Raw genomic sequence first — 26232 nt, 5'->3', positions numbered from 1 at the left:
AACCATGTGTCTAAATGCATCAAGTGAACATAGTACTGAATGCTCAATCTGAAATAGAACAAAATATACTATATAAATAGCAAAACAGACATTTGGACATTCAATCAAATACCTTCAGAAAAAATAACTATACAGCCAGATAAGTGAAACAAACATAATAGCAAATTGAAAAAGAGCCAATAAAATATGTTCTATCGAAATCTTGTACAATAGAGCAATGAAGTGGATAGACGCATTGATACACACGTTAAAATTGCCATTCCCCATAGTTTGCGGTTGAAACCTATGAAGGGTATTGCATTAAATAGCAAGGTGAAAGCAGTTTAACCTTTAAAGGGAGATATCAGGTCGTTTTAATATGCAACTATGTCCAAGTAACATGCCTGAAGAATAACATAAAACCTCCAAATAATTGAGATTGTTGGTAACGGAGTGCTGTCCATGGTCCTGGAAATGCAGAACTAGTGTGCAACAGTTAAATATTTCTTCAATTACACTGGAAGACAAATGAAGGCACGGAAACAAAGCTGCGATATTAAACTAACCTCAAGAGGAGAGTCTGGTTCATCCAGGATGCTCTTCTCACTCTGTATCCGCTGCATCGTGCCTGTAGAACTGGGGTCCATTATCAGCACGTTCTGACTACCGGCTCCGCCGAACTTACAGTCACTCTTTCTGGAGTCGGTCGTCCTGCACACCTCGTAGTTGTACACGTGTTGGAGAGTCCCTGTCCCCAAAGTGTCCGAGTAACGTGGTGGATAATACGGAATCACAGGGAGGTTGGAGTGATACATGACGCGAGACTGTCTCCACCTGTAGATCTTCACTGATATAATAACCACTAGACAGGTGATGAAGAGGAAGGAAACTACAGCCAAAGCCAGCACTAAGTAGAAAGTCAGGTTGTCGTTGTACTCCTTGTCTTGTGTAAAGTCAGTGAACTCAGACAGCACTTCAGGGAAGCTGTCCGCCACCGCCACGTTAACAATGACTGTAGCTGAACGAGAGGGCTGCCCGTTGTCCTCCACTATAACATTCAGTCTTTGTTTCACAGCATCTTTATCAGTGACTTGGCGGATAGTTCTTATTTCTCCATTCTGTAAGCCCACTTCAAACAGCGCCCTGTCTGTGGCTTTCTGCAGTTTATAGGAGAGCCAGGCATTCTGTCCAGAGTCCACATCCACAGCCACCACTTTAGTGACCAGATAGCCCACATCGACTGAACGAGGCACCATTTCAGCCACCAGAGAGCCACCAGTCTGGACTGGGTACAGTACCTGAGGAGGGTTGTCGTTCTGATCCTGGATCAGTACTTTCACAGTCACGTTGCTACTGAGTGGAGGGGAGCCTCCATCCTGCGCTTTGATGCGGAAGTGGAAATCTTTGATCTGCTCGTAGTCAAAAGAGCGCACTGCATGGATGACTCCACCATCAGTACTAACGGACACATATGAGGAGACTGGCACTCCGTTAACAGAGGAGTCCTCCAGTATGTAAGAAACACGGGCGTTCTGGTTCCAGTCAGCGTCTCTGGCTTTCACTGTGAATATAGAGAGACCTGGTGTGTTGTTTTCTACAATGTAGGCCTCATATGAGCTCCTCTCAAAGACAGGCGCGTTATCATTCACATCCGAGATCTGTAAGCTGAGAGTGACGCTGCTGGAGAGGGAGGGGACTCCTTCATCAGAGCAGGTCACCGTTATATTATACTGTGAGGATGTCTCTCTGTCTAAGTCACTGTCTGTCACTAAACTATAGAAGTTATTCGTTGATGTTTTTAAAATGAATGGTACATTTTCGAAGATGAAACATTTAACGTGGCCGTTTTCTGCTGAATCTAGGTCTTCGATATTTATCATCATAACCACAGTATTGAGCTTGGCATCCTCTGATATAACAGTTGACTTTGACATTATATTAATTTCAGGCTTGTTGTCATTAATGTCCTGCACATCAACAATTAATTTACACGAATCTGTGAGTCCTCCTTCGTCACTAGCAAGTACATTTATTTGAAAGTGTCTTGACTTTTCGAAGTCAATGTCACCAATCAATGAAACTTCGCCGTTTTCTTCATTTACCTCAAACACTTTCCTTACATTATCTAACGTATTTGTGATTGAATATGTTATTTTGCCATTAGAACCCTGATCTGCATCTGAGGCTGAAACAATGTCAACAATTGTTCCTTTAGGTGAGTTCTCATGAACTGTAGCCTTGTATGTTGGCTGCGTAAAAACTGGAGCATTATCATTGACGTCTAAAACTGTAATAACAATCAGCATTGTTCCTGACATCTGCGGCTCTCCTCCATCTACAGCCGTTAACACGAGAGATATCTGCTCCTGTTTCTCTCTGTCTAGCGGCTGCTGTAGCACCATCTCAACGTTTCTATTCCCATCTGCGTTATTGTGGAGTTTTAAAACAAAATGATCCGATGGTTTCAATTCATAATTTTTCAGATCATTAATTCCAACATCACGATCCACAGCCCTTTCCAGCACAAATTTTGCTCCGGTGATTGCCGACTCGCTAATTTTGAATTTCATCTCACTTTTTTCAAAGGTTGGCACGTTATCATTAATATCTGTAATCTGGACTGTAACAGTGTAAAATTCCATCGGATTCTCCAAAATGATCTGAAGATGCAACGCGCAAAGTGCCGTCTCTGTGCACAGCGCCTCTCTGTCGATTCTCTCTCTGACGAGGAGGACTCCCTTTTCTCTATTCAGCTCGACATACTCGTCGCTGTTCCTCGTATATATCCTAGCTTTTCCGGACACTAAACGTTTTATTTCTAAACCCAAATCATGCGCAATATTGCCCACTAATGAGCCTTTCGACATTTCCTCCGGAATAGAGTAGCTGACCTGCCCGAACACCGAGTAACGGTAAAGGAGAGAAATAAACAACAGCACTTGCCGATTCATTGTTCTTTCCGATTTTCCACAGTCTGAGTAGAGTCGAAACAACAACAGATTCCTCCTCAGATTCCAATGTCAAATCTCAAATGAAACGCTTCATAATCCACTCATTGTTAGCAAATGTATTGCACACCGAAGTTGTTCCTCTTTTCTTCTTATAATAATGTGACACAACCACATTTGTCCGCTCTATGCTCGTCGTGTTCTCTCTGTACTGTGTCGATGTTACATGGGAGGTGCTGCTACAACCCTGCTCTCATTCAACCACACTCTGGTCAACAGCGGCCCTAAGAGTCCATAAGATAAAACTGCAGAACACCGACTCAAATTCAACTAACGAGTACTGAGTGTGAACAATCTGGGGATAAACAATGTATCTAAGTAATATCTTGGACTTTACTAACGACTACAAAAAGACATTATTGAACACCATCAGGTTTACGGTTTAGGTTATCATAATATTGCATTCTAATATAATAGAAACACAGTTAATGACACTATGTCATTCAAATGTGTCATATGTCAAAGCGTTATGATATCAAATACAAATGAAGACTGGAAAGGGAAACATATTGGAAAATAAAAGGTTTCCGCACATGATGATAATCATAGACAACATAATGAGAAAAAAACACAGATATTTAAGGTGTGCAATAGGTCGTTGAATGACAAGATAAACACCAGGTTGTACTATGGATGTCGCTGTCTGCAGTTCTGAAGTGAAGAACATCTGAATGAAACACCAGACTGCAAAAGCGGATTGAATACTGTAATGCCGAACATCTGGGAAATGTATTGAAACAATATGTAAATTATGTATACAGCCTCCATTATCCCTGCTGCTACTACTAATAAAAATAGAGAATGATATTGATAATAATAATAATAATAATACAAATTATAATAATAATACACAGAACACATTGTGCTTGTAAAAAAGAAAAGTTAAAATACAAATGTATTTTAAACCTGGGGGGAACGTTGACACTCATCACAACACGCCATAAAGACAAGTTGTGCTCCTCTAATTGTAACTCAAAGAACTAAGTGGCATGTCATCATTTTATAACATGTAGAATACACTGAAATAATATTGAAACAGTCTAACCTCGAGAGGAGAGTCTGGTTCATCCAGGATGCTCTTCTCACTCTGTATCCGCTGCATCGTCCCTGTAGAACTGGGGTCCATTATCAGCACGTTTTGACTACCGGCTCCGCCGAACTTACAGTCACTCTTTCTGGAGTCGGTCGTCCTGCACACCTCGTAGTTGTACACGTGTTGGAGAGTCCCTGTCCCCAAAGTGTCTGAGTAACGTGGTGGATAATACGGAATCACAGGGAGATTGGAGTGATACATGACGCGAGACTGTCTCCACCTGTAGATCTTAACTGATATAATAACCACTAGACACGTGATGAAGAGGAAGGAAACTACAGCCAAAGCCAGCACTAAGTAGAAAGTCAGGTTGTCGTTGTATTCCTTGTCTTGAGTAAAGTCAGTGAACTCAGACAGCACTTCAGGGAAGCTGTCCGCCACCGCCACGTTAACAATGACTGTAGCTGAACGAGAGGGCTGCCCGTTGTCCTCCACGATAACAGTCAGTCTTTGTTTCACAGCATCTTTATCAGTGACTTGGCGGATAGTTCTTATTTCTCCATTCTGTAAGCCCACTTCAAACAGCGCCCTGTCTGTGGCTTTCTGTAGTTTATAGGAGAGCCAGGCATTCTGTCCAGAGTCCACATCCACAGCCACCACTTTAGTGACCAGATAGCCCACATCTACTGAACGAGGCACCATTTCAGCCACCAGAGAGCCACCAGTCTGGACTGGGTACAGAACCTGAGGGGGGTTGTCGTTCTGGTCCTGGATCAGTACTTTCACAGTCACGTTGCTACTGAGTGGAGGGGAGCCTCCATCCTGCGCTTTGACACGGAAGTGGAAGTCTTTGATCTGCTCGTAGTCAAAAGAGCGCACTGCATGGATGACTCCACTATCAGCACTAACGGACACATATGAGGAGACTGGCACTCCGTTAACAGAGGAGTCCTCCAGTATGTAAGAAACACGGGCGTTCTGGTTCCAGTCAGCGTCTCTGGCTTTCACTGTGAATATAGAGGGACCTGGTGTGTTGTTTTCTACAATGTAGGCCTCATATGAGCTCCTCTCAAAGACAGGCGCGTTATCATTCACATCAGAGATCTGTAAGGTGAGAGTGACGCTGCTGGAGAGGGAGGGGACTCCTTCATCAGAGCAGGTCACCGTTATATTATACTGTGAGGATCTCTCTCGGTTTAATTCACTGTCGGTTATAACGGTAAAGAAATTATTTGTTGTTGATTTAATGTCAAAAGGAATATTTTCGTTTAAAACACACATTACTTTCCCGTTATCGTTTGAGTCCGCATCTTGTATATTAAGCATCGTCACAACCGTTCCCGGTTTCATGTTCTCAGATACTGTGTTTGAGTTTGACATTATGTTAATGGTGGGCGGGTTATCATTTTTATCAGTCACGTCCACAATTACCTTACATGCGTCCGACAATCCTCCCTGATCGGCCACTTTAACATCTAGTTCATAATGTCGCCTTTTTTCATAATCTACATTTCCAGTTAGAGTCAATAACCCATTCTTTGCATCGATTTCAAAGAGACCTGCTGCTCCAGATTTTGAAATCATGTATGTTACTATTCCATTATTGCCTTTATCTATGTCTGTAGCCCTTACCGTGGTTATTACAGTGCCATCAGGAGCATTCTCTGTAACGCTTGCTTTGTATTCCGGTTTAGAACAAACGGGCGGGTTGTCATTTGCGTCCATCACAGTTATGATAATCTGCATCGTCCCAGAAAGCTGTGGTTCACCACTGTCCAGAGCGGTTAGTATTAATGATATATGCTCATGTTGTTCTCGGTCTAATGGTTTCTGTAAAACCATCTCAACATGTTTAGTCCCATCTCCTCGGCTGATGATTTTCAGAACGAAATTATCGCTTGGTTTCAGGGCGTAGCTGTCCAGGCCGTTTACACCAACATCATCGTCTATTGCTTTCTCTAAGACAAATCGAGCTCCAGAAGGGGTTAATTCGCTAATGTCATATTTCATCTCACTTTTTTCAAACGTCGGAGGGTTGTCATTTATATCAGTGATTTCGACAGTAACCGTAAAAAACTCCATTGGATTTTCCAGGATCATTTGAAAATGGAGTGCGCATGGCATTGTTTGACCGCATAACGCTTCTCTGTCAATTCTGCTTTTAATAAGGAGGACTCCTCTTTCTCTTTTGAGCTCAATATATTCCTCAGTGTTACTAGTATAAATACGAGCTTTACCGGACTTCAGTCTTTCCACACCTAAACCCAAATCCTGGGCTATATTGCCTATTAAAGCCCCCTTTGCCATTTCCTCAGGAATGGAGTAGCTGACTTGCCCGTGCACAACACCGAGAGAGAGCAGCGAGATAAACAACAACACTTGCCATCCCATCGTTCCGATCGACACGTCAGTGAAGAAAATTTGAAAATCCTCAGTTTCTTCTCCCCAGGTTCACGGGTGTGTCTTGTAGATACAGGAGGATGGTCTTTAAGTGAGCAATTATCCTAAATTGTGGAACAAAGAAATCCCATTGTGCCGTCCAGTCTTATGCCGTGGGAGTCCCGACTGTTAACTGCCTCTATGTAATATATTGAGGTACTACAACTAACGCTTCATGAGCAACTCGATGGCCAACAGCGTCCCTCTCTGTTCAACTGACCAAACAACATGACGCCTTCAAAGAACTTTGCAAAAAAATTACAAAGACAATGACAACAATATACTTGGATTGATTGAAACATCATATACTTAAATATCCACCTGTCTACATTACTGACCAATTACAAACAAATGAGTCACGCAACACATAACATGAATAAGATTATGAAGGAGTAGAAAAATAAAGATAAACACACACAAAGCTACATTTTCTAATGTGCAGAATGGAATGGGAGACAGAGAGAGAGAGAGAGAGAGAGAGAGAGAGAGAGAGCATCTAAAGGGTGAAATGTTACGTGCGCTGTCCACGGTGCTAAATCTGACCAACCGCAAAATAAAGTACACAACCAGTCCACACAAGCTAAACTAAATGCAGTAAGTACACATACCTAAAAAGCACAATTCACTATGTCAGAACGAAGCCTACAAAAAGAGTGGCTGAAGTAAATGTGTCTTTTGGAAAACTGACCTCTAGAGGAGAGTCTGGTTCAGACACATTGTGCAAATAAAAAAAAAAGGTTAAAATAAAAATGTATTTTAAACCTGGGGGGAACGTTGACACTCAACACAAAACGCCACAAAGACAAGTTGTACTCCTCTAATTGTAACTCAAAGAACTAAGTGGCATGTCATAATTTTATAACATGTAGAATACACTGAAATAATATTGAAACAGTCTAACCTCGAGAGGAGAGTCTGGTTCATCCAGGATGCTCTTCTCACTCTGTATCCGCTGCATCGTCCCTGTAGAACTGGGGTCCATTATCAGCACGTTCTGACTACCGGCTCCGTTGAACTTACAGTCACTCTTTCTGGAGTCAGTCGTCCTGCACACCTCGTAGTTGTACACGTGTTGGAGAGTCCCTGTCCCCAAAGTGTCTGAGTAACGTGGTGGATAATACGGAATCACAGGGAGATTGGAGTGATACATGACGCGAGACTGTCTCCACCTGTAGATCTTCACTGATATAATAACCACTAGACACGTGATGAAGAGGAACGAAACTACAGCCAAAGCCAGCACTAAGTAGAAAGTCAGGTTGTCGTTGTATTCCTTGTCTTGAGTAAAGTCAGTGAACTCAGACAGCACTTCAGGGAAGCTGTCCGCCACCGCCACGTTAACAATGACTGTAGCTGAACGAGAGGGCTGCCCGTTGTCCTCCACGATAACAGTCAGTCTTTGTTTCACAGCATCTTTATCAGTGACTTGGCGGATAGTTCTTATTTCTCCATTCTGTAAGCCCACTTCAAACAGCGCCCTGTCTGTGGCTTTCTGTAGTTTATAGGAGAGCCAGGCATTCTGTCCAGAGTCCACATCCACAGCCACCACTTTAGTCACCAGATAGCCCACATCGACTGAACGAGGCACCATTTCAGCCACCAGAGAGCCTCCAGTCTGGACTGGGTACAGTACCTGAGGGGGGTTGTCGTTCTGGTCCTCGATCAGTACTTTCACAGTCATGTTGCTACTGAGTGGAGGGGAGCCTCCATCCTGCGCTTTGACACGGAAGTGGAAGTCTTTGATCTGCTCGTAGTCAAAAGAGCGCACTGCATGGATGACTCCACTATCAGCACTAACGGACACATATGAGGAGACTGGCACTCCGTTAACAGAGGAGTCCTCCAGTATGTAAGAAACACGGGCGTTCTGGTTCGAGTCAGCGTCTCTGGCTTTCACTGTGAATATAGAGAGACCTGGTGTGTTGTTTTCTACAATGTAAACCTCATATAAGCTCCTCTCAAAGACAGGCGCGTTATCATTCACATCAGAGATCTGTAAGGTGAGAGTGACGCTGCTGGAGAGGGAGGGGACTCCCTCATCAGAGCAGGTCACCGTTATATTATACTGAGAAGAGATCTCTCGGTCTAAATCACCTTCTGTCACTAAGTTAAAAAAATGATTTGACGTTGGCTTCAATATAAAAGGAATATGATCATTTATGGCGCAGTGGACTTTTCCATTATCTCCGGAATCTAAGTCCTGAACATTTACCATAGTCACAACTGTTGCTGGTTTCGAGTCCTCAATAATTACATTAGTCTGTGACATTATATTAATAACTGGTTTGTTATCATTAATGTCTATTACTTCAACCGTAATCTTACAAGAATCTGTCAGCCCGCCTTCATCACTAGCTTGCACATGTATTTGATAGTGACGCGACTTTTCATAATCTACGTTGCTTTTCGAGATCAAATCTCCATTTAATTCATTAATTTCAAACATGTCTCGTACATCTGCCACTGTGTTGGATATGGAATACATAATTTTGGAATGTAATCCTTTATCAGCATCTGAAGCACTGACCCTGGTTATGACTGTACCTGTTGGGGCATTCTCAGATATGGTAGCTTTATAAACCGTCTTTGTAAAAACCGGTGCATTGTCATTGATATCAAGCACTGTCACGTGTATCTGTGCTGTGCCAGATAGGTTTGGTTCCCCTCCGTCTACCGCAGTTAACATTAGAAATATATCCTCTTGTTTTTCTCTGTCAAGTGATTTTTGTAAAACCATTTCAACTATATTTTCTCCGTCAGGCTGATCTTTCAATTTCAGAACAAAATTATCTGTTTTTGTCAGAAAGTAACTCTGAAGACTATTCATGCCAACATCGGGATCTATGGCCCTCTCCAACAAGAATTTTGCTCCTATTACAGCAGATTCACTAATTTTAAATTGCATGTCCGATCTTTCAAATATTGGGATGTTGTCATTTATATCTGTGATTTCGACCACAACGGTGAATAATTCCATAGGATTTTCTAAAATAACCTGAAAATGCAAAGCACAGGGCGTCGTCTGGCCACAGAGCGCCTCTCTGTCTATTTTCTCCTTTATAAGGAGGACACCTCGCTCTCTGTTTAGCTCGATGTACTCTGCGCTGTCTCCTGTAAAAATACGAGCTTTGCCTGATGTTAGTCTTTTTCTGTCTAAACCTAAATCTTGAGCAATGTTACCAATTACTGACCCTTTCGCCATTTCCTCTGGAATGGAGTAGCTGACCTGCCCGATCACCGATGTGAGATAAAGGATTGCAATAAACAACAGCACTTGCAGCCTCATTGTTCTGTCCGGTATTTCCATGCAACACGAGTCCCGTTAAAATCCTATTTCCGTTGAAAAGAAATCCGATAAATATACTTCCTCGGTGTATACAACAATTTAACGTAATCCATGCAGTATATAGCTGTCTGCGTCGACGAATGCTGCTTTCTTACTCTGTATTATTCGCACTGCGATTCCGTTTCGCTCAGATGTATGAAAAGAAAAAGAAGAAGAAAGGGAGGTACTGCAAAAACCATGTCCTACATTCATCACACGCTGGCCAACAGCGGCCCTTAGAGATCAATCTAATGTACTACATACAGCTATCAAGTGGAAACATGTTATCTGGGGAGACCATGTGACAATTAACCTTTAGAGCTGCGGCTTGAAATCAATGTTGAGAGAATAAACAAAACTGTAAATCTCTGAATCAGGCATATATATATATATATATATATATATATATATATATATATATATATATATATATATATATATATCGTATAGATCAATAATAACAATATTTTTAAAGTATTAACTCAATATGATCAAACACAGATTAATCGAAAAGTAATTAATCTAGTCTTTCCAAAACCAGATAAGAATAAAATATGAAGACATGATACAAAATCATGCCAAGAAACTGCAACAATATCAATGATGATGAAGCACAGGTTGTCCGAGAAAAAACATATGCCACATAAATTTATATCTATGCTCGTTCAAATTAAATTAAATATCTAAAGAAGGAGTTAACGCATGAGTATTGTTCCTCACCTCTAGAGGAGAGTCTGGTTCATCCAGGATGCTTTTCTCACTCTGTATCCGCTGCATCGTGCCTGTAGAACTGGGGTCCATTATCAGCACGTTCTGACTACCGGCTCCGCCGAACTTACAGTCACTCTTTCTGGAGTCAGTCGTCCTGCACACCTCGTAGTTGTACACGTGTTGGAGAGTTCCTGTCCCCAAAGTGTCTGAGTAACGTGGTGGATAATACGGAATCACAGGGAGATTGGAGTGATACATGACGCGAGACTGTCTCCACCTGTAGATCTTCACTGATATAATAACCACTAAACACGTGATGAAGAGGAAGGAAACTACAGCCAAAGCCAGCACTAAGTAGAAAGTCAGGTTGTCGTTGTATTCCTTGTCTTGAGTAAAGTCAGTGAACTCAGACAGCACTTCAGGGAAGCTGTCCGCCACCGCCACGTTAACAATGACTGTAGCTGAACGAGAGGGCTGCCCGTTGTCCTCCACGATAACAGTCAGTCTTTGTTTCACAGCATCTTTATCAGTGACTTGGCGGATAGTTCTTATTTCTCCATTCTGTAAGCCCACTTCAAACAGCGCCCTGTCTGTGGCTTTCTGCAGTTTATAGGAGAGCCAGGCATTCTGTCCAGAGTCCACATCCACAGCCACCACTTTAGTGACCAGATAGCCCGCATCGACTGAACGAGGCACCATTTCAGCCACCAGAGAGCCACCAGTCTGGACTGGGTACAGCACCTGAGGAGGGTTGTCATTCTGATCCTGGATCAGTACTTTCACAGTCACGTTGCTACTGAGTGGAGGGGAGCCTCCATCCTGCGCTTTGACGCGGATGTGGAAGTCTTTGATCTGCTCGTAGTCAAAAGAGCTTACTGCATGGATGACTCCACTATCAGCACTAACGGACACATATGAGGAGACTGGCACTCCGTTAACAGAGGAGTCCTCCAGTATGTAAGAAACACGGGCGTTCTGGTTCCAGTCAGCGTCTCTGGCTTTCACTGTGAATATAGAGAGACCTGGTGTGTTGTTTTCTACAATGTAGGCCTCATATGAGCTCCTCTCAAAGACAGGCGCGTTATCATTCACATCAGAGATCTGTAAGCTGAGAGTGACGCTGCTGGAGAGGGAGGGGGCTCCCTCATCAGAGCAGGTCACCGATATATTATACTGTGAGGATGTCTCTCTATCTAACTCACCTTCTGTCACTAAAGTAAAGAAATTATTCGAAGTTGACGTAATAGTAAAATGAACATTTTCATTTAAAACGCAGTGGACTTTTCCATTTTCATCTGAATCTGGGTCCTGGACGTTCATCAATGTCAGAACCGTTCCTGGCTTAACATCCTCCGATATACTGGATGACGTTGACATAATATTAATAGCTGGTGGATTATCATTTGTGTCCAACACCTCAATTATAACTTTACACACGTCTGAGTTACCACCGTTATCTGATGCTTGGACGTCTATCTCATAATGCCGAAATTTCTCATAATCAAGCTGTCCCATTAACGTAATCACACCATTTTCTTTATCAACATAAAACAATTCAAGTGCGCCCTCTGCAACGTTAGAAATTGAATATTGTATGTGCCCATGCGGACCTTCGTCTGCATCAGCTGCGCTGACCGTGGTTAAAACAGCTCCTTTTAACGCGTTTTCTTTCACGTTAGTCTTATACTCTGCTTGAATACAAGCAGGTGCGTTATCATTTGCGTCCAAGACAGTAATGACAATTTGCATTGTCCCAGAGAGCTGCGGGTCGCCACCATCTATAGCAGTTAATAATAAAGACAACCGCTCCTGTTTCTCTCGGTCAAGATGCTTCTTTAAAACCATCTCAACATTCCTACTGCTGCCAATTCTGTAAGGGTTTAAAGTGAATGTGTCGCTTGAACTGAGTGAATATCCCTGGAGCCCATTGACACCCACATCGACGTCAACAGCTTTGTCTAAGAGAAATTTAGATCCAATTTGAGCAATTTCACTGATTTCAAATGTAATTGCTTTGTTCTTAAAACTGGGAGAGTTGTCGTTAATATCAGTTATCTCGACAGTGATGCTGTAAAATTGCATAGGATTCTCTAAAATGATTTGAAAATCAAGAGCACAGGGCGTCGTCTGACCACAGAGCGCTTCTCTGTTGATCCGCTCTTTAATTACAAGGACTCCCCTTTCTTTATTCAGCTCCATGTATGCTGTACCTTCTCCGGTATATATACGAGCTTTCCCTGATTTCAGCCGCTTCACATCTAACCCTAAATCTTGTGCTATGTTACCGACCAATGATCCTTTCGCCATTTCCTCAGGAATAGAGTAGCTAACCTGCCCGACAACCGAGCTGAGAGCAAAAACAGAGATGCACAGCAGTAGTCCGACTTGCCGTGTCATTGTTCTGTCCGACATTTTCCAGTCCGCAAAAAAATACATAAAATACGGTATCCAAAGAAAGGAGTTAAGATACAAATGTCAGTAAAATAATTCAGAATCAACACTCCCAACAATGCTGATAAAACGTCTGCTATCTCCGTAGTCGATCATCTCCTTCTTAGTGCCCTTTAATTATTTTGTGTCTCTCTTTCTCTGTCACATTTCGAGATGATGGGGGAGGTACTGATGCAATGAGCTCTGAAATCTTAGCAGCCTGGTCAACAGCGTCCCCGTGAGTTGGAAGCACTGATTACACAGCAAGCGACCATGATTGTTCAGAGGTCAATCCAAATATATTTTTAAATGAATACTGTTTACCCGTTAATTGTTAACAAACGTGTAGATGCACATCAGCTAACTATCTCTCTCAGACGCACGCACGGACGCACACACGCACACACACGCACACACACACACGCGCACACACACATACTGAGCCAGCTATACTCACACACCAAGAGAACATGTTGAAAATGGAAAGATACAACACATCCCAAGTGTACTGGATGTTGATGCTCTGTCCATGGTGCTGACAGACACTGGAAATGACTGTGGCAACATGAAGACAGGATGTTTCACTCTTAGAGTTTACATTAATGTATGTGAGGTTAGTTTTGATTGTGGATGTCTAGTATTCGTTCAATTTAGACAAAGACTATCATTTTAAACACTAAATGTCAATAAACACAAGAAAATATTTTTCAAAAAGCCACTTGTTTCAATTCGTAAATTATTTTTGAATAGTTATCTGGTTACTGTGTTTGGATTAAACAAGTATACAAAGTAACACTGAATTACAGATGTATAGAACTTAATAAAAAAGACAAAGCAAACCTCTAGAGGAGAGTCTGGTTCATCCAGGATGCTCTTCTCACTCTGTATCCGTTGCATCGTCCCTGTAGAACTGGGGTCCATTATCAGCACGTTCTGACTACCGGCTCCGTTGAACTTACAGTCACTCTTTCTGGAGTCAGTCGTCCTGCACACCTCGTAGTTATACACGTGTTGGAGAGTCCCTGTCCCCAAAGTGTCTGAGTAACGTGGTGGATAATACGGAATCACAGGGAGATTGGAGTGATACATTACGCGAGACTGTCTCCACCTGTAGATCTTCACTGATATAATAACCACTAGACACGTGATGAAGAGGAAGGAAACTACAGCCAAAGCCAGCACTAAGTAGAAAGTCAGGTTGTCGTTGTACTCCTTGTCTTGTGTAAAGTCAGTGAACTCAGACAGCACTTCAGGGAAGCTGTCCGCCACCGCCACGTTAACAATGACTGTAGCTGAACGAGAGGGCTGCCCGTTGTCCTCCACTATAACAGTCAGTCTTTGTTTCACAGCATCTTTATCAGTGACTTGGCGGATAGTTCTTATTTCTCCATTCTGTAAGCCCACTTCAAACAGCGCCCTGTCTGTGGCTTTCTGCAGTTTATAGGAGAGCCAGGCATTCTGTCCAGAGTCCACATCCACAGCCACCACTTTAGTGACCAGATAACCCACATCGACAGAACGAGGCACCATTTCAGCCACCAGAGAGCCACCAGTCTGGACAGGGTACAGAACCTGAGGAGGGTTGTCGTTCTGATCCTGGATCAGTACTTTCACAGTTGCGTTAGTACTGAGTGGAGGGGAGCCTCCATCCTGCGCTTTAACAGTGAACACAACCTGCTTGATCTGCTCAAAATCAAATGAGCGCACTGCGTGAAGAACCCCAGTTTCAGAATTTATGGACACATAAGAAGAAACGGGGCTGCCACTGATCTGTGTGTCCTCTAGAAAGTACGATATTCTTGCGTTTTGATTCCAGTCAGAATCTCGTGCGCTCACACCGAAGATTGACATACCAGGGATATTATTTTCAGAGATGAAGGCAGAGTAATTAGGTTTAGTAAAGGACGGAGCATTATCGTTCACATCAGAAATCTTAAGGTGTAACGTTATTTTTGTAGAAAGAGGAGGCGACCCTGAATCGGTTGCAGTTAATGTTATGTTGTATTCTGGTTTCGTTTCACGATCAAAAGGTACATTTGAAAGCAAATTGTAATAATTAGTCAAAGAAGACTGGATTTTAAATGGAAGATAATAATCTATTGAGCACGTTATCTGACCGTTTCTTTCAGAGTCTGCATCTTTAACATTAAAAACAGCTATAGTTGTGCCTGCGGGGACATCCTCTGAAATCAAGTTAGAGTATGACATTATATTTATAACTGGAGCATTATCATTCATGTCAGTGACCTCAATCACAACTTTGGTTGCGTCACTTAGGCCACCCTGATCTTTGGCGATCACTCTTATTTCGTATTTTCTGTCTTTTTCGAAATCAATTTTTTCAGCAACAGTTATTTTGCCAGATAAACTGTCAAGTGCAAATTTCTCCCCAGAGTTTCCCTTTACATTAGAAAAAATATATGTGACCAATCCATTAGATCCACTGTCGACATCTGTGGCGTTCACAGTCGTAATATATGTGCCTATGGGGGCATTTTCAGTCACAGTAGCAGTGTATACAGATTGATTAAATACAGGAGGATTATCATTGGCATCAAGAACAGTGATCTCCACATTTACTGTACCAGATCGCGTTGGAGTTCCTCCATCTACTGCAATCATCTTTAGAGAGAGGTGTGGATTCAACTCTCTGTCCAGTGGCTTCTGTAAAATCATTACAGCGAATCTGACTCCATCTGCGTTGGAGTGTTGCTTCAAAACGAAATTGTCATTAGGGGATAAAACATATTTTTGCAAACTGTGAATCCCTGCATCGGGGTCATATGCGCTTTCTAAGTCAAAATGAGACCCCGCTGTTGCAGATTCACTGATTTCTAGATTAATTACATTATTTTTGAAAGTCGGCGCATGGTCATTGACGTCTAATATTTCGACTGTCACCCTGTGCAGTTCAATTGGATTTTCCAAAATAATCTCAAAGCTGAAGCTGCACGGCGAAAGGTCTCCACAAAGCTCTTCTCTGTCGATTATCTCATTCACGACTAGAATCCCTTTGTCTGTGTTTAGCTCGGTGTACTGATTGCTTTCCCCTGTCACAATACGGGCTCGACCGGACCGAAGCCTTTTCAGATCCAAACCAAGGTCTTGTGCTACATTACCGATGAGAGAACCTTTCCTCAACTCCTCCGGTATTGAATAACGGATTTGACCGTTGATGGTGGAAATCATGAAGAGAAAAATGAACAGTTTCCTTGTAAGTGTCCAACACAACAGCCATTTTCCGCATCGTTGCTGGCGTATCCCCATGTCGTTGAGAGTAAAATCCTGAATATAAAAGCAATTTAAAACCACAGCCACGACGTAGATGCGATCTACACTTCAGTTCAAACGTGCTGCATTTCTTTTTTGGAGCAAAATTGTTCGATTATAATAAAACAAAAAATGCCGTGTCAAAGCCACTGAATTTCCGTCGAACGCCTCCTTGAATGAAAGTCAGCGTTTCCCCCTCTCCTCTTTCTCTCCTCCTCTCTCCTCACAGTCCGAACAACACTACACTCTGTTTTGCTGATCAACAGCGTCCCTTAGAGTTCAAACAGAGGAAAAGAAGAACAACTTATTAAAAAAATAAATCTATTCAATCTAACGTGGGAACCGAAGGGAATACACAACAAAAATATGCTGCAACGAAAAACATATTAGATGGAATATGGAATTCAAACACTTAACACATAATCAAACCACAAAAAGAAAACCGGAGAATAAGAACACTGTTACAAAACCATGAGTCACACTGTGAAGAACTGTACGTGTATCAGATGTTGTAAAGCCCCTCGAGTCATTTTTATGAATTGTATTCGTGATACTGGGCTATGTAAACAAAAAATACTAACTGCGTAAAATGGTGGAATGTTACGTGAATGTTATGATACACGACATAATGATAGATATTATCAGGAACGTCTTAATATGTTTTTTTAAGTTATTAATATGAAAACAGATGCAAGAGATTTACAAATAGATGCTGTCCATGGTGCTGAAAATAATTTATAGTCTCTCAAAAAAATAATACGATTACCTATCTTGTTCTATTTCAACTATTATATATTTTGTTCTTTTGGCTCTCCAATGACTGTTTTAATTGCATTTTAATGCCCTTTTTGGGGTTTCTTTTGCACTTTTTCTCAATGCTTTTGACTTGCCTTGTTGATGAAATGAGTTGTATGAATTAACATGCTTTGTCTTGCAACAGTTCACTAGCAATATAACTAAAAACAGATGGAAAAAGAGTGCAACAGAGACAACGCTACATTATTAAACCAACCTCTAGAGGAGAGTCTGGCTCATCCAGGATGCTCTTCTCACTCTGTATCCGCTGCATCGTCCCTGTAGAACTGGGGTCCATTATCAGCACGTTCTGACTACCGGCTCCGCCGAACTTACAGTCACTCTTTCTGGAGTCAGTCGTCCTGCACACCTCGTAGTTGTACACGTGTTGGAGAGTCCCTGTCCCCAAAGTGTCTGAGTAACGTGGTGGATAATACGGAATCACAGGGAGGTTGGAGTGATACATGACGCGAGACTGTCTCCACCTGTAGATCTTCACTGATATAATAACCACTAGACACGTGATGAAGAGGAACGAAACTACAGCCAAAGCCAGCACTAAGTAGAAAGTCAGGTTGTCGTTGTACTCCTTGTCTTGAGTAAAGTCAGTGAACTCAGACAGCACTTCAGGGAAGCTGTCCGCCACAGCCACGTTAACAATGACTGTAGCTGAACGAGAGGGCTGCCCGTTGTCCTCCACTATAACAGTCAGTCTTTGTTTCACAGCATCTTTATCAGTGACTTGGCGGATAGTTCTTATTTCTCCATTCTGTAAGCCCACTTCAAACAGCGCCCTGTCTGTGGCTTTCTGCAGTTTATAGGAGAGCCAGGCATTCTGTCCAGAGTCCACATCCACAGCCACCACTTTAGTGACCAGATAGCCCACATCGACTGAACGAGGCACCATTTCAGCCACCAGAGAGCCACCAGTCTGGACTGGGTACAGAACCTGAGGAGGGTTGTCGTTCTGGTCCTGGATCAGTACTTTCACCGTGGCATTGGTACAGAGAGGAGGGGAGCCTCCATCCTGCGCCTTTACTACTAGCTGAAGTTGTTTAATCTGTTCATAATCAAATGACCTCACTGCATGGATAGCTCCAGTTTCAGTATTTATGGAGACGTAAGAAGAGGTCGGACTGCCATTGATCTGTGTTTCTTCGAGGAAGTATGATATTCTAGCGTTTTGACTCCAGTCAGCGTCCTCTGCTTTGACAGAAAATATGGACACCCCAGGGGAATTGTTTTCAATAACATGAGCAACGTAGCTAATTGTATCAAATACTGGGGCATTGTCATTCACATCAGAGATTCTCAAACGTAATTTTGTTGTGCTTGACAATGATGGCGAGCCAGAATCTGTTGCTCTGATAGTTATGTTATATTCCGGGACGACTTCTCTGTCAAAAATTGAGTCCGTTACCAATGCATAGTAATTAGTTAATGTTGATTTTATTTTAAATGGTAAGATACTGTCTGTTGTACAAATAATTTGGCCATTTTGCTCTGAGTCTGCGTCAATAACATTAATAATTGCCACTGTGGTACCCGAGGGAGAATCCTCCGGAACGGGGCTGGAGAATGACATCACATTTATGACAGGTGCATTATCGTTTACGTCTACAATCTCAATTAACACTTTACTTGAATCGGTCAGACCACCTTGGTCCATCGCTTCAATCATTATTTCATATTTTTTATCTTTTTCATAATCCACTTGTCCTAAAAGTGTTATGGTTCCCGTACGATCGTCTAAATTAAATACGTCAGCCAGCTGCTCTTTCATGTTTGAAAATCTATATGTGATAAGACCATCTGATCCACTGTCTGCATCACTTGCATTCACTGTCGTAATATAGGTGCCCTTAGAAGCATTTTCAAAGACAGTAGCCTTGTAGAGAGACTGGTTAAAAATGGGAGGATTATCATTAGCATCAAGAACAGTAATATCTATATTTACGGTACCAGATCGAGGGGGAGCTCCACCGTCAACAGCGATGAGCTTCAATGATATGCGTGGCTCGCTTTCTCTATCTAACGGTTTTTGTAAAATCATTTCAGCATATTTTCGACCATCTGGACTTGAGTGCTGCTTTAAAGCAAATATATCATTAGTAGTTAGTATGTATTTTTGAAGACCGTTACTGCCTACATCTGCGTCTTCAGCACTGGCTAACAAAAAGCGTGATCCCAGTGTGGCAGATTCGCTTATTTCGAATTTAATTTCGTTCTTCCTAAATGTCGGAGAATTGTCATTTATGTCAATTATTTCCACTGTCACTCGATGTAGTTCCATGGGATTTTCTAAAATCACCTCAAAGCTGAAGCTGCACGGTGTTACGTCTCCACAAATCTGCTCTCGGTCTATTTTCTCGTTCACGACTAAAACGCCTTTGTCTGTTTTCAGCTCCGTGTACTGGATGCTTTGTCTTGTCACGATACGGGCTCGGCCAGAACGAAGCCTTTGCACATCCAAACCAAGGTCTTGTGCCACGTTACCAATAAGTGACCCCTTTTTCAGCTCCTCTGGAATTGCATATCTGATTTGTCCGGACACGATGTCATTGAGACACCAAAAGAAGAGCATAAACAGCCACACTGACCTGCTATTCAAACGCCTTTTTTCACAAGGAGATTTTCCAAACGCCATTGTACACATGTCATAGCAACACCTACTGTATACAATCCAGAGAAAACAAAGCCAGTTGAATCAAGTAGTCCTATGATTTTAAAGTCCTCGCTTCGAATGAAATTGGGGCCGTAGTCCTGCTTGTTAAGCACAGTGTGTCTTCTCCCCTGGCTGGACGGCAAAATGAGGGCTATGCCTCCACTGAACTGTGAACACTTGTTTCACTAACCAACAGCGTCCCTTACTGTCCAAAGCACGAATATCATGAACAATGGAACAATTATAAAAAATAACTTGCCAATACCTCTGGTGGGGAATAATTACAATATAATAACAGCAACATTATAATATTTGGATCAGCATTTGACTAATTGCAATCAAGTCAAGAATATCTGAAAACGTATCAAAAACCATTCTGGTAAACGATTACACAAACTACTCACAATTCAATTCAAGCCTGAATTCCTGCTCTAAAATAAAATAAGCAGCAATTCACAAAATACATTTAACTTCCTGTCACTTAAATGTCCATGAGTTGTGGTTCTTCAAATGCTCACAAACGTGAAACCAAAGGGCCTCCACTACAAGACCAATGAAAAGAAACATACATAATAAAATGTAAAGATTAATGTGTCAACGGTCTCACCTCCAGAGGCGAGTCTGGTTCATCCAGGATGCTCTTCTCATTCTGTATCCGCTGCATCGTCCCTGTAGAACTGGGGTCCATTATCAGCACGTTCTGACTACCGGCTCCGCCGAACTTACAGTCACTCTTTCTGGAGTCAGTCGTCCTGCACACCTCGTAGTTGTACACGTGTTGGAGAGTCCCTGTCCCCAAAGTGTCCGAGTAACGTGGTGGATAATACGGAATCACAGGGAGATTGGAGTGATACATGACGCGAGACTGTCTCCACCTGTAGATCTTCACCGATATAATAACAACTAGACAAGTGATGAAGAGGAAGGAAACTACAGCCAAAGCCAGCACTAAGTAGAAAGTCAGGTTGTCGTTGTACTCCTTGTCTTGTGTAAAGTCAGTGAACTCAGACAGCACTTCAGGGAAGCTGTCCGCCACCGCCACGTTAACAATGACTGTAGCTGAACGAGAGGGCTGCCCGTTGTCCTCCACGATAACAGCCAGTCTTTGTTTCACAGCATCTTTATCAGTGACTTGGCGGATAGTTCTTATTTCTCCATTCTGTAAGCCCACTTCAAACAGCGCCCTGTCTGTGGTTTTCTGCAGTTTATAGGAGAGCCAGGCATTCTGTCCAGAGTCCACATCCACAGCCACCACTTTAGTGACCAGATAGCCCACATCTACTGAACGAGGCACCATTTCAGCCACCAGAGAGCCACCAGTCTGGACTGGGTACAGAACCTGAGGAGGGTTGTCGTTCTGGTCTTGAATATTTATTTTAACTGTGGTATTGCTGCTTAAAGGCGGGGAGCCTCCATCCTGTCCTTTCACGAAAATATTTAGAGTTTTAATTTGCTCATAGTCAAATGTTCGAACTGCCTGAATAACTCCACTTTCTGGGTTCACAGATATGTAAGTGGATATTGGGTTACCGTTTATCTGAGTATCAATAAGCAGGTAAGACACTCGTGCGTTTTGCCCGGAGTCAGAGTCGTGTGCTTTAACGGAAAACGCAGATAATCCTGGGGCGTTATTCTCCATGACACTAGCTTCATAATGACTCTGTTCAAACATGGGTGCGTTATCATTTACATCAGACACCAGAAGTGTTATTGTTTTGTTAGTCGACAGTAGTGGGCTACCTTCATCCATAGCCGTGAAAGTGATATTGTAATTAGGATTACGCTCTCTGTCAAGGACACCGTTTGTCACTAGAGTATAATAATTCTTTAGAGATGATTGGATTGCAAACGGGATATTGCCGTTAACTGAGCAGTCTACTTTTCCATTTTTGCCAGAATCTAAATCTTTGATGTTTATAATAGCTACAGTAGTTCCACTTGGAGAATCCTCTGCGATGGCACTAGAGAACGACGTTACTGTTATTACAGGTGCATTGTCATTTACGTCAGTCACCTCAATTATAACATTTGTCGATGTGCTTTGTCCACCTTGATCTTTTGCTTGCACACCAATCTCGTATATGTTATTCTCCTCGTAATCAATCATTCCGTTTACAGTTAAATCGCCGGTGTTTTCATCCAAATGAAAAAGTTCAGCAACATTACTAGACATGCGATTAAAGTGGAATGTGACAAGGCCATTCATCCCTTCATCTGCATCGGTTGCACTCAAGCTCACCACTAAGGTTCCTTTTGGAACATTTTCTTTAACAGATGCCTTGAAAATTGATTGAGTAAAAACCGGAGCGTTGTCATTCGTGTCTCGGACAGTTACATGGATTTTAAGTGTCCCTGATCGTTGTGGTTCCCCGCCGTCCACAGCAGTTAGCGTAAGAATCATATTTTGCTCTTTCTCGCGGTCTAAGGCAGTAGAAAGATACAACTGTGCATATTTATGACCATTTGGGCTGGACAGTACCTTTATATTAAAATGTGTTGTTGGGTGTAACGTATAACTGCGTAAAGCGTTGATGCCGACATCCGGGTCGGTGGCACTCTCTTGTAATATTTCGGTGCCTGGGAGAGCAGATTCTAGTATGTCTACGCGCACTTCTTTCTCATGAAACAGAGGTGCATTATCATTTACATCTAAGACTTCTACGACAACGCTATGAAGTTGCATTGGATTTATCATAATCATTTCAAAATTCAAGCTGCAGGGCGCTGACTGCCCGCAGAGCTGCTCTCTATCTATTCTTTCTCCCACGACAAGAATCCCTTTGTCTGCATCCAGCCTAATAAACTCGCTGCTATCGCCGCTAACAATTCGAGCACCGCCTGTCATCAGTCTTTTAGAGTCGATGCCTAAATCTTCGGCCACATTTCCTACAAAGGAGTCTTTTCTCATCTCCTCCGGTACGGAGTAACGGATCTGACTGACTGCCGAATCAATGAGAAAAACAAGGATGAAGGCCCGTACCTGCCATGCAATCGGGGCTTCACTGTTGATAAAATACATATTGAAGAAGCAATCCAACAAACTCCGCAATAAATAATAATGCAAAAAGCCAGTCTACTACCCCGTATCGTCCATCTGTTGGTGTGTTTATAATCCACAGTGTGACAACGTATCCATTAGAATCCCACAACAATCCTTCGTGAAAAAGAAGACCGAATGCCCTGCTCTCCGTGGTACACTAAGATAAGAGGTGCAGCTGCATTTCAAAAGCTTCACTTGTGTTTTAAAGACCAACAGCGGCCCTTAGAGTCGGATATGAAGATAACAAGGGATGTCAGTAAAGACAGAAAAAAACATATTTGCAGATGAGAGTGTTAGCCAGCTAAGGTTGTATGTTTTTAGAAGTTGTATTTAATTAAAAGTGTGCATATGCTTAAAATAAACATCTGAAAAATGTAGCTTACGAGGGTTTTTAGGTGAAAACAAATAGAAAAATGGGAGTAAAAACACTTCCGAAATTGTATTGGATGAGCGGTCTAAAAAAATAAATAAATAAAACAACTGGTGCAAAGATATATTCAAAATACTTTAGAGATTGATGACCTGTATCAATACAGGATTTTTAAAGTGTGCATTTCCCTAACTAACTTTCTCAATTCAGGAACTCAACTCTGAGAGGAGCTGTCCAGCACTACTGGTGCTGAATACGCACTCTAAAAAGCCAGTGAAAAAAGTCATTAAGAAAGGAAATATCTGCAATCTAAAGAAAATACTGTAGCGTGTTGATGTCTGTGAATATGGACAAAAAAGAGGAGCTTTCCCCCCTGTGGTTCTGAAAATCCCTTTGTGTGTGGTTAAACAAAATCTAAGAAGCAATTGCAATTTCAGTCAAACTCAGAGAAGAAATATCTCAAGGAGTAAACATGTTGAGTATTCTTCCTCACCTCTTGAGGAGAGTCTGGTTCATCCAGGATGCTCTTCTCACTCTGTATCCGCTGCATCGTCCCTGTAGAACTGGGGTCCATTATCAGCACGTTCTGACTACCGGCTCCGTTGAACTTACAGTCACTCCTTCTGGAGTCAGTCGTCCTGCACACCTCGTAGTTGTACACGTGTTGGAGAGTCCCTGTCCCCAAAGTGTCTGAGTAACGTGGTGGATAATACGGAATCACAGGGAGATTGGAGTGATACATGACGCGAGACTGTCTCCACCTGTAGATCTTCACTGATATAATAACCACTAGAGATGTGATGAAGAGGAAGGAAACTACAGCCAAAGCCAGCACTAAGTAGAAAGTCAGGTTGTCGTTGTACTCCTTGTCTTGTGTAAAGTCAATGAACTCAGACAGCACTTCAGGGAAGCTGTCCGCCACCGCCACGTTAACAATGACTGTAGCTGAACGAGAGGGCTGCCCGTTGTCCTCCACTATAACAGTCAGTCTTTGTTTCACAGCATCTTTATCAGTGACTTGGCGGATAGTTCTTATTTCTCCATTCTGTAAGCCCACTTCAAACAGCGCCCTGTCTGTGGCTTTCTGCAGTTTATAGGAGAGCCAGGCATTCTGTCCAGAGTCCACATCCACAGCCACCACTTTAGTGACCAGATAGCCCACATCGACTGAACGAGGCACCATTTCAGCCACCAGAGAGCCACCAGTCTGGACTGGGTACAGAACCTGAGGGGGGTTGTCGTTCTGGTCCTGGACTACTATTCTAACTATTGCCACTGAACTCAGAGGAGGGGATCCAGCATCACGAGCAGTTACGTTAAATTCAAACCACTTGAGTTGCTCGTAATCAAATGACCTCACTGCGTGAATGACACCACTTTCTGAATTCACAGACACTAACGAAGACACAGCTGCTCCATTAATCATTTTTTCCTCCAAGAAATAAGAAAACCGAGCGTTTTGTCCCCAGTCTGCATCACTAGCACTGAGAGTGAACACTGAAAACCCGGGAGAGTTATTCTCTGGTACAGTCTTAATATATTCTGATTGGTAAAATGTGGGAAGGTTGTCATTCACGTCAGACACTTTTACATTAATGTGTTTCCTGCTAGTCAGAGGCGGGGAGCCTTGGTCAGAGACGGTAATGGTGATGTTATACTCAGGAATAGTTTCTCTGTCTAAGAAGTTATCGGTTACAATGGTATAATATCCTGTTAATGAAGACTCGATTTTGAAAGGCATGTCAGCATTAATGGAGCACTTGACAATACCGTTACCATCAGAGTCTTCGTCATCCACGTTAATAACAGCTATAGTTGTACCTGGAGGAGAATCCTCGGATATCGAGTAAGAAAATGACATCATCTGTATTGTCGGGACGTTGTCATTCTCATCAATTATTTGAATTATTACTTTGCATGTATCAGAATATCCTCCGTGATCACTAGCCTTAACATTTAATTGATACGTCTTGGATTTTTCAAAATCTAGTTTACCTGAAACTTTAATCTCTCCAGTTTTAACATTAACTTCAAAAAGCTGCTTCGCTTCTCTGGTGACATGTGCTATGGAAAATGTTACATCACCATTGACTCCTTTATCTGCGTCATTTGAGCTCACAGTGGTGACGACAGTTCCTTCTGGAGAGTTTTCCTTGACTTCTGCTTTATAAACAGGCTGACTACACACTGGAGCATTATCGTTGGCATCTAGCACAGTAATATGAATACGTACTGTCCCTGATCTGTGTGGTTCCCCTCCATCTGAAGCAATCAGCACCAGCGTGTGAGTCTCCTCTTTCTCTCGGTCTAATGGGTTTTGTAAAACCATTTCAATGAATTTCCCTCCATCAGACTGGCTCTGTACTTCCAATTTGAAATGATCTACGGGTTTGAGTATGTATTTTTGAATGTCGTTAATTCCAACATCGGGGTCGTATGCACTCTCTAGTGAGAAGCGAGTAGTTGATGCAACACTTTCCGCTATATTTAAAGTGATTTCATCCTTTGGGAAGGACGGGCTGTTATCGTTTATGTCTATAACCTCCACGGTTACCCGATAAAGCTGGATTGGATTTTCTAAAATTACCTCGAAACTGAAGCTACAGGGCGTCGTCTTTCCACAGAGCTCTTCTCGGTCGATTCGCTCTTTAATCACAAGGGTGCCTTTGTCTCGGTTTAAATCAACGTACTGTCGGCTTCCTTTTGTAATGATACGAGCTTTACCTGAAACGAGCCTCACCACATCCAAACCTAAATCTCTGGCGATGTTTCCAACAAAAGACCCCTCTCCCTGCTCCTCCGCTACGGAATAGCGAGCCTGTCCAGTCACTGAGCTCCGCGTAAAAAGACAAAGAATGACAAACAGTGCTTGTCCTCGGCCTCTTATATCGGTTATCCACAAACGAGCCATCATGAATCCAAACGCACAGACACGGTAATCCCTTTCAATGCACAGCTGGTGTACTTAAATCAGCAATGAAAAAAGTTAACAGTATCTTTAGCAGAGAATGTCCTCGAGAAAATGCTACATTTTAAACCAGCAGCAGCCAGACCGTCTTCTCTCTAAGCAGTGAAACACTGAACAGAATGAAAGGGGTGGACCGGTGAACTGCTTTGACTGATACTCAGTGATGTATCAACAGCGGCACTCAGAGCCCATCCAAGGT

The 26232-nt window shown here is 42.5% G+C and overlaps 7 protein-coding genes across 7 annotated transcripts; all 7 read right to left on the bottom strand.

Annotated features, from left to right (window-relative positions):
* Window positions 1–99: 99 nt before the first annotated feature.
* On the bottom strand, window positions 100–3257 carry LOC117737736 (protocadherin beta-16-like). Its single transcript, XM_034543886.1, has one exon. It carries the CDS (start codon window positions 2928–2930, stop codon window positions 492–494), a length of 2439 nt encoding a protein of 812 aa, XP_034399777.1. The 5' UTR covers window positions 2931–3257; the 3' UTR covers window positions 100–491.
* On the bottom strand, window positions 1431–6438 carry LOC117737740 (protocadherin gamma-A2-like). The gene is made up of 2 exons (XM_034543889.1): window positions 4033–6438; window positions 1431–1540 (listed from the first exon to the last, which is right to left on the bottom strand). The coding sequence occupies exons 1-2, from the start codon at window positions 6409–6411 to the stop codon at window positions 1538–1540; spliced, it is 2382 nt and encodes a 793-aa protein (XP_034399780.1). The 5' UTR covers window positions 6412–6438; the 3' UTR covers window positions 1431–1537.
* LOC117737734 (protocadherin beta-16-like) lies at window positions 4951–10081 on the bottom strand. The gene is made up of 2 exons (XM_034543884.1): window positions 7361–10081; window positions 4951–5027 (listed from the first exon to the last, which is right to left on the bottom strand). Exons 1-2 carry the CDS (start codon window positions 9764–9766, stop codon window positions 5025–5027), a joined length of 2409 nt encoding a protein of 802 aa, XP_034399775.1. The 5' UTR covers window positions 9767–10081; the 3' UTR covers window positions 4951–5024.
* A 1336-nt stretch (window positions 10082–11417) lies between these two features.
* On the bottom strand, window positions 11418–16851 carry LOC117737739 (protocadherin gamma-A10-like). The gene is made up of 2 exons (XM_034543888.1): window positions 13766–16851; window positions 11418–11499 (listed from the first exon to the last, which is right to left on the bottom strand). The coding sequence occupies exons 1-2, from the start codon at window positions 16190–16192 to the stop codon at window positions 11497–11499; spliced, it is 2430 nt and encodes an 809-aa protein (XP_034399779.1). The 5' UTR covers window positions 16193–16851; the 3' UTR covers window positions 11418–11496.
* Window positions 16852–17020: 169 nt separating this feature from the next.
* On the bottom strand, window positions 17021–20070 carry LOC117737732 (protocadherin gamma-A1-like). Its single transcript, XM_034543882.1, has one exon. The coding sequence runs from the start codon at window positions 19644–19646 to the stop codon at window positions 17190–17192; it is 2457 nt and encodes an 818-aa protein (XP_034399773.1). The 5' UTR covers window positions 19647–20070; the 3' UTR covers window positions 17021–17189.
* A 171-nt stretch (window positions 20071–20241) lies between these two features.
* LOC117737992 (protocadherin gamma-A5-like) lies at window positions 20242–22772 on the bottom strand. The gene has a single exon (XM_034544253.1). It carries the CDS (start codon window positions 22672–22674, stop codon window positions 20242–20244), a length of 2433 nt encoding a protein of 810 aa, XP_034400144.1. The 5' UTR covers window positions 22675–22772.
* Window positions 22773–23347: 575 nt separating this feature from the next.
* Window positions 23348–26136, bottom strand: LOC117737729 (protocadherin beta-16-like). The gene has a single exon (XM_034543878.1). The coding sequence runs from the start codon at window positions 25977–25979 to the stop codon at window positions 23499–23501; it is 2481 nt and encodes an 826-aa protein (XP_034399769.1). The 5' UTR covers window positions 25980–26136; the 3' UTR covers window positions 23348–23498.
* Between the last annotated feature and the right edge of the window lie 96 nt (window positions 26137–26232).

The sequence above is a fragment of the Cyclopterus lumpus genome, chromosome 10, assembly GCF_009769545.1.
Source record: "Cyclopterus lumpus isolate fCycLum1 chromosome 10, fCycLum1.pri, whole genome shotgun sequence".
Taxonomy (NCBI): Eukaryota; Metazoa; Chordata; class Actinopteri; order Perciformes; family Cyclopteridae; genus Cyclopterus; species Cyclopterus lumpus.
Note: the sequence above shows the minus strand (reverse complement) of the source record. Positions and strands in the feature narration are given on the sequence as shown.

Bases quoted from the DNA above. Each gene is read 5' to 3' on its own strand.
- LOC117737736 (XM_034543886.1), bottom strand. From the start codon at position 2,930: ATGAATCGGCAAGTGCTGTTGTTTATTTCTCTCCTTTACCGTTACTCG.
- LOC117737740 (XM_034543889.1), bottom strand. From the start codon at position 6,411: ATGGGATGGCAAGTGTTGTTGTTTATCTCGCTGCTCTCTCTCGGTGTT.
- LOC117737734 (XM_034543884.1), bottom strand. From the start codon at position 9,766: ATGGAAATACCGGACAGAACAATGAGGCTGCAAGTGCTGTTGTTTATT.
- LOC117737739 (XM_034543888.1), bottom strand. From the start codon at position 16,192: ATGGGGATACGCCAGCAACGATGCGGAAAATGGCTGTTGTGTTGGACA.
- LOC117737732 (XM_034543882.1), bottom strand. From the start codon at position 19,646: ATGTGTACAATGGCGTTTGGAAAATCTCCTTGTGAAAAAAGGCGTTTG.
- LOC117737992 (XM_034544253.1), bottom strand. From the start codon at position 22,674: ATGTATTTTATCAACAGTGAAGCCCCGATTGCATGGCAGGTACGGGCC.
- LOC117737729 (XM_034543878.1), bottom strand. From the start codon at position 25,979: ATGATGGCTCGTTTGTGGATAACCGATATAAGAGGCCGAGGACAAGCA.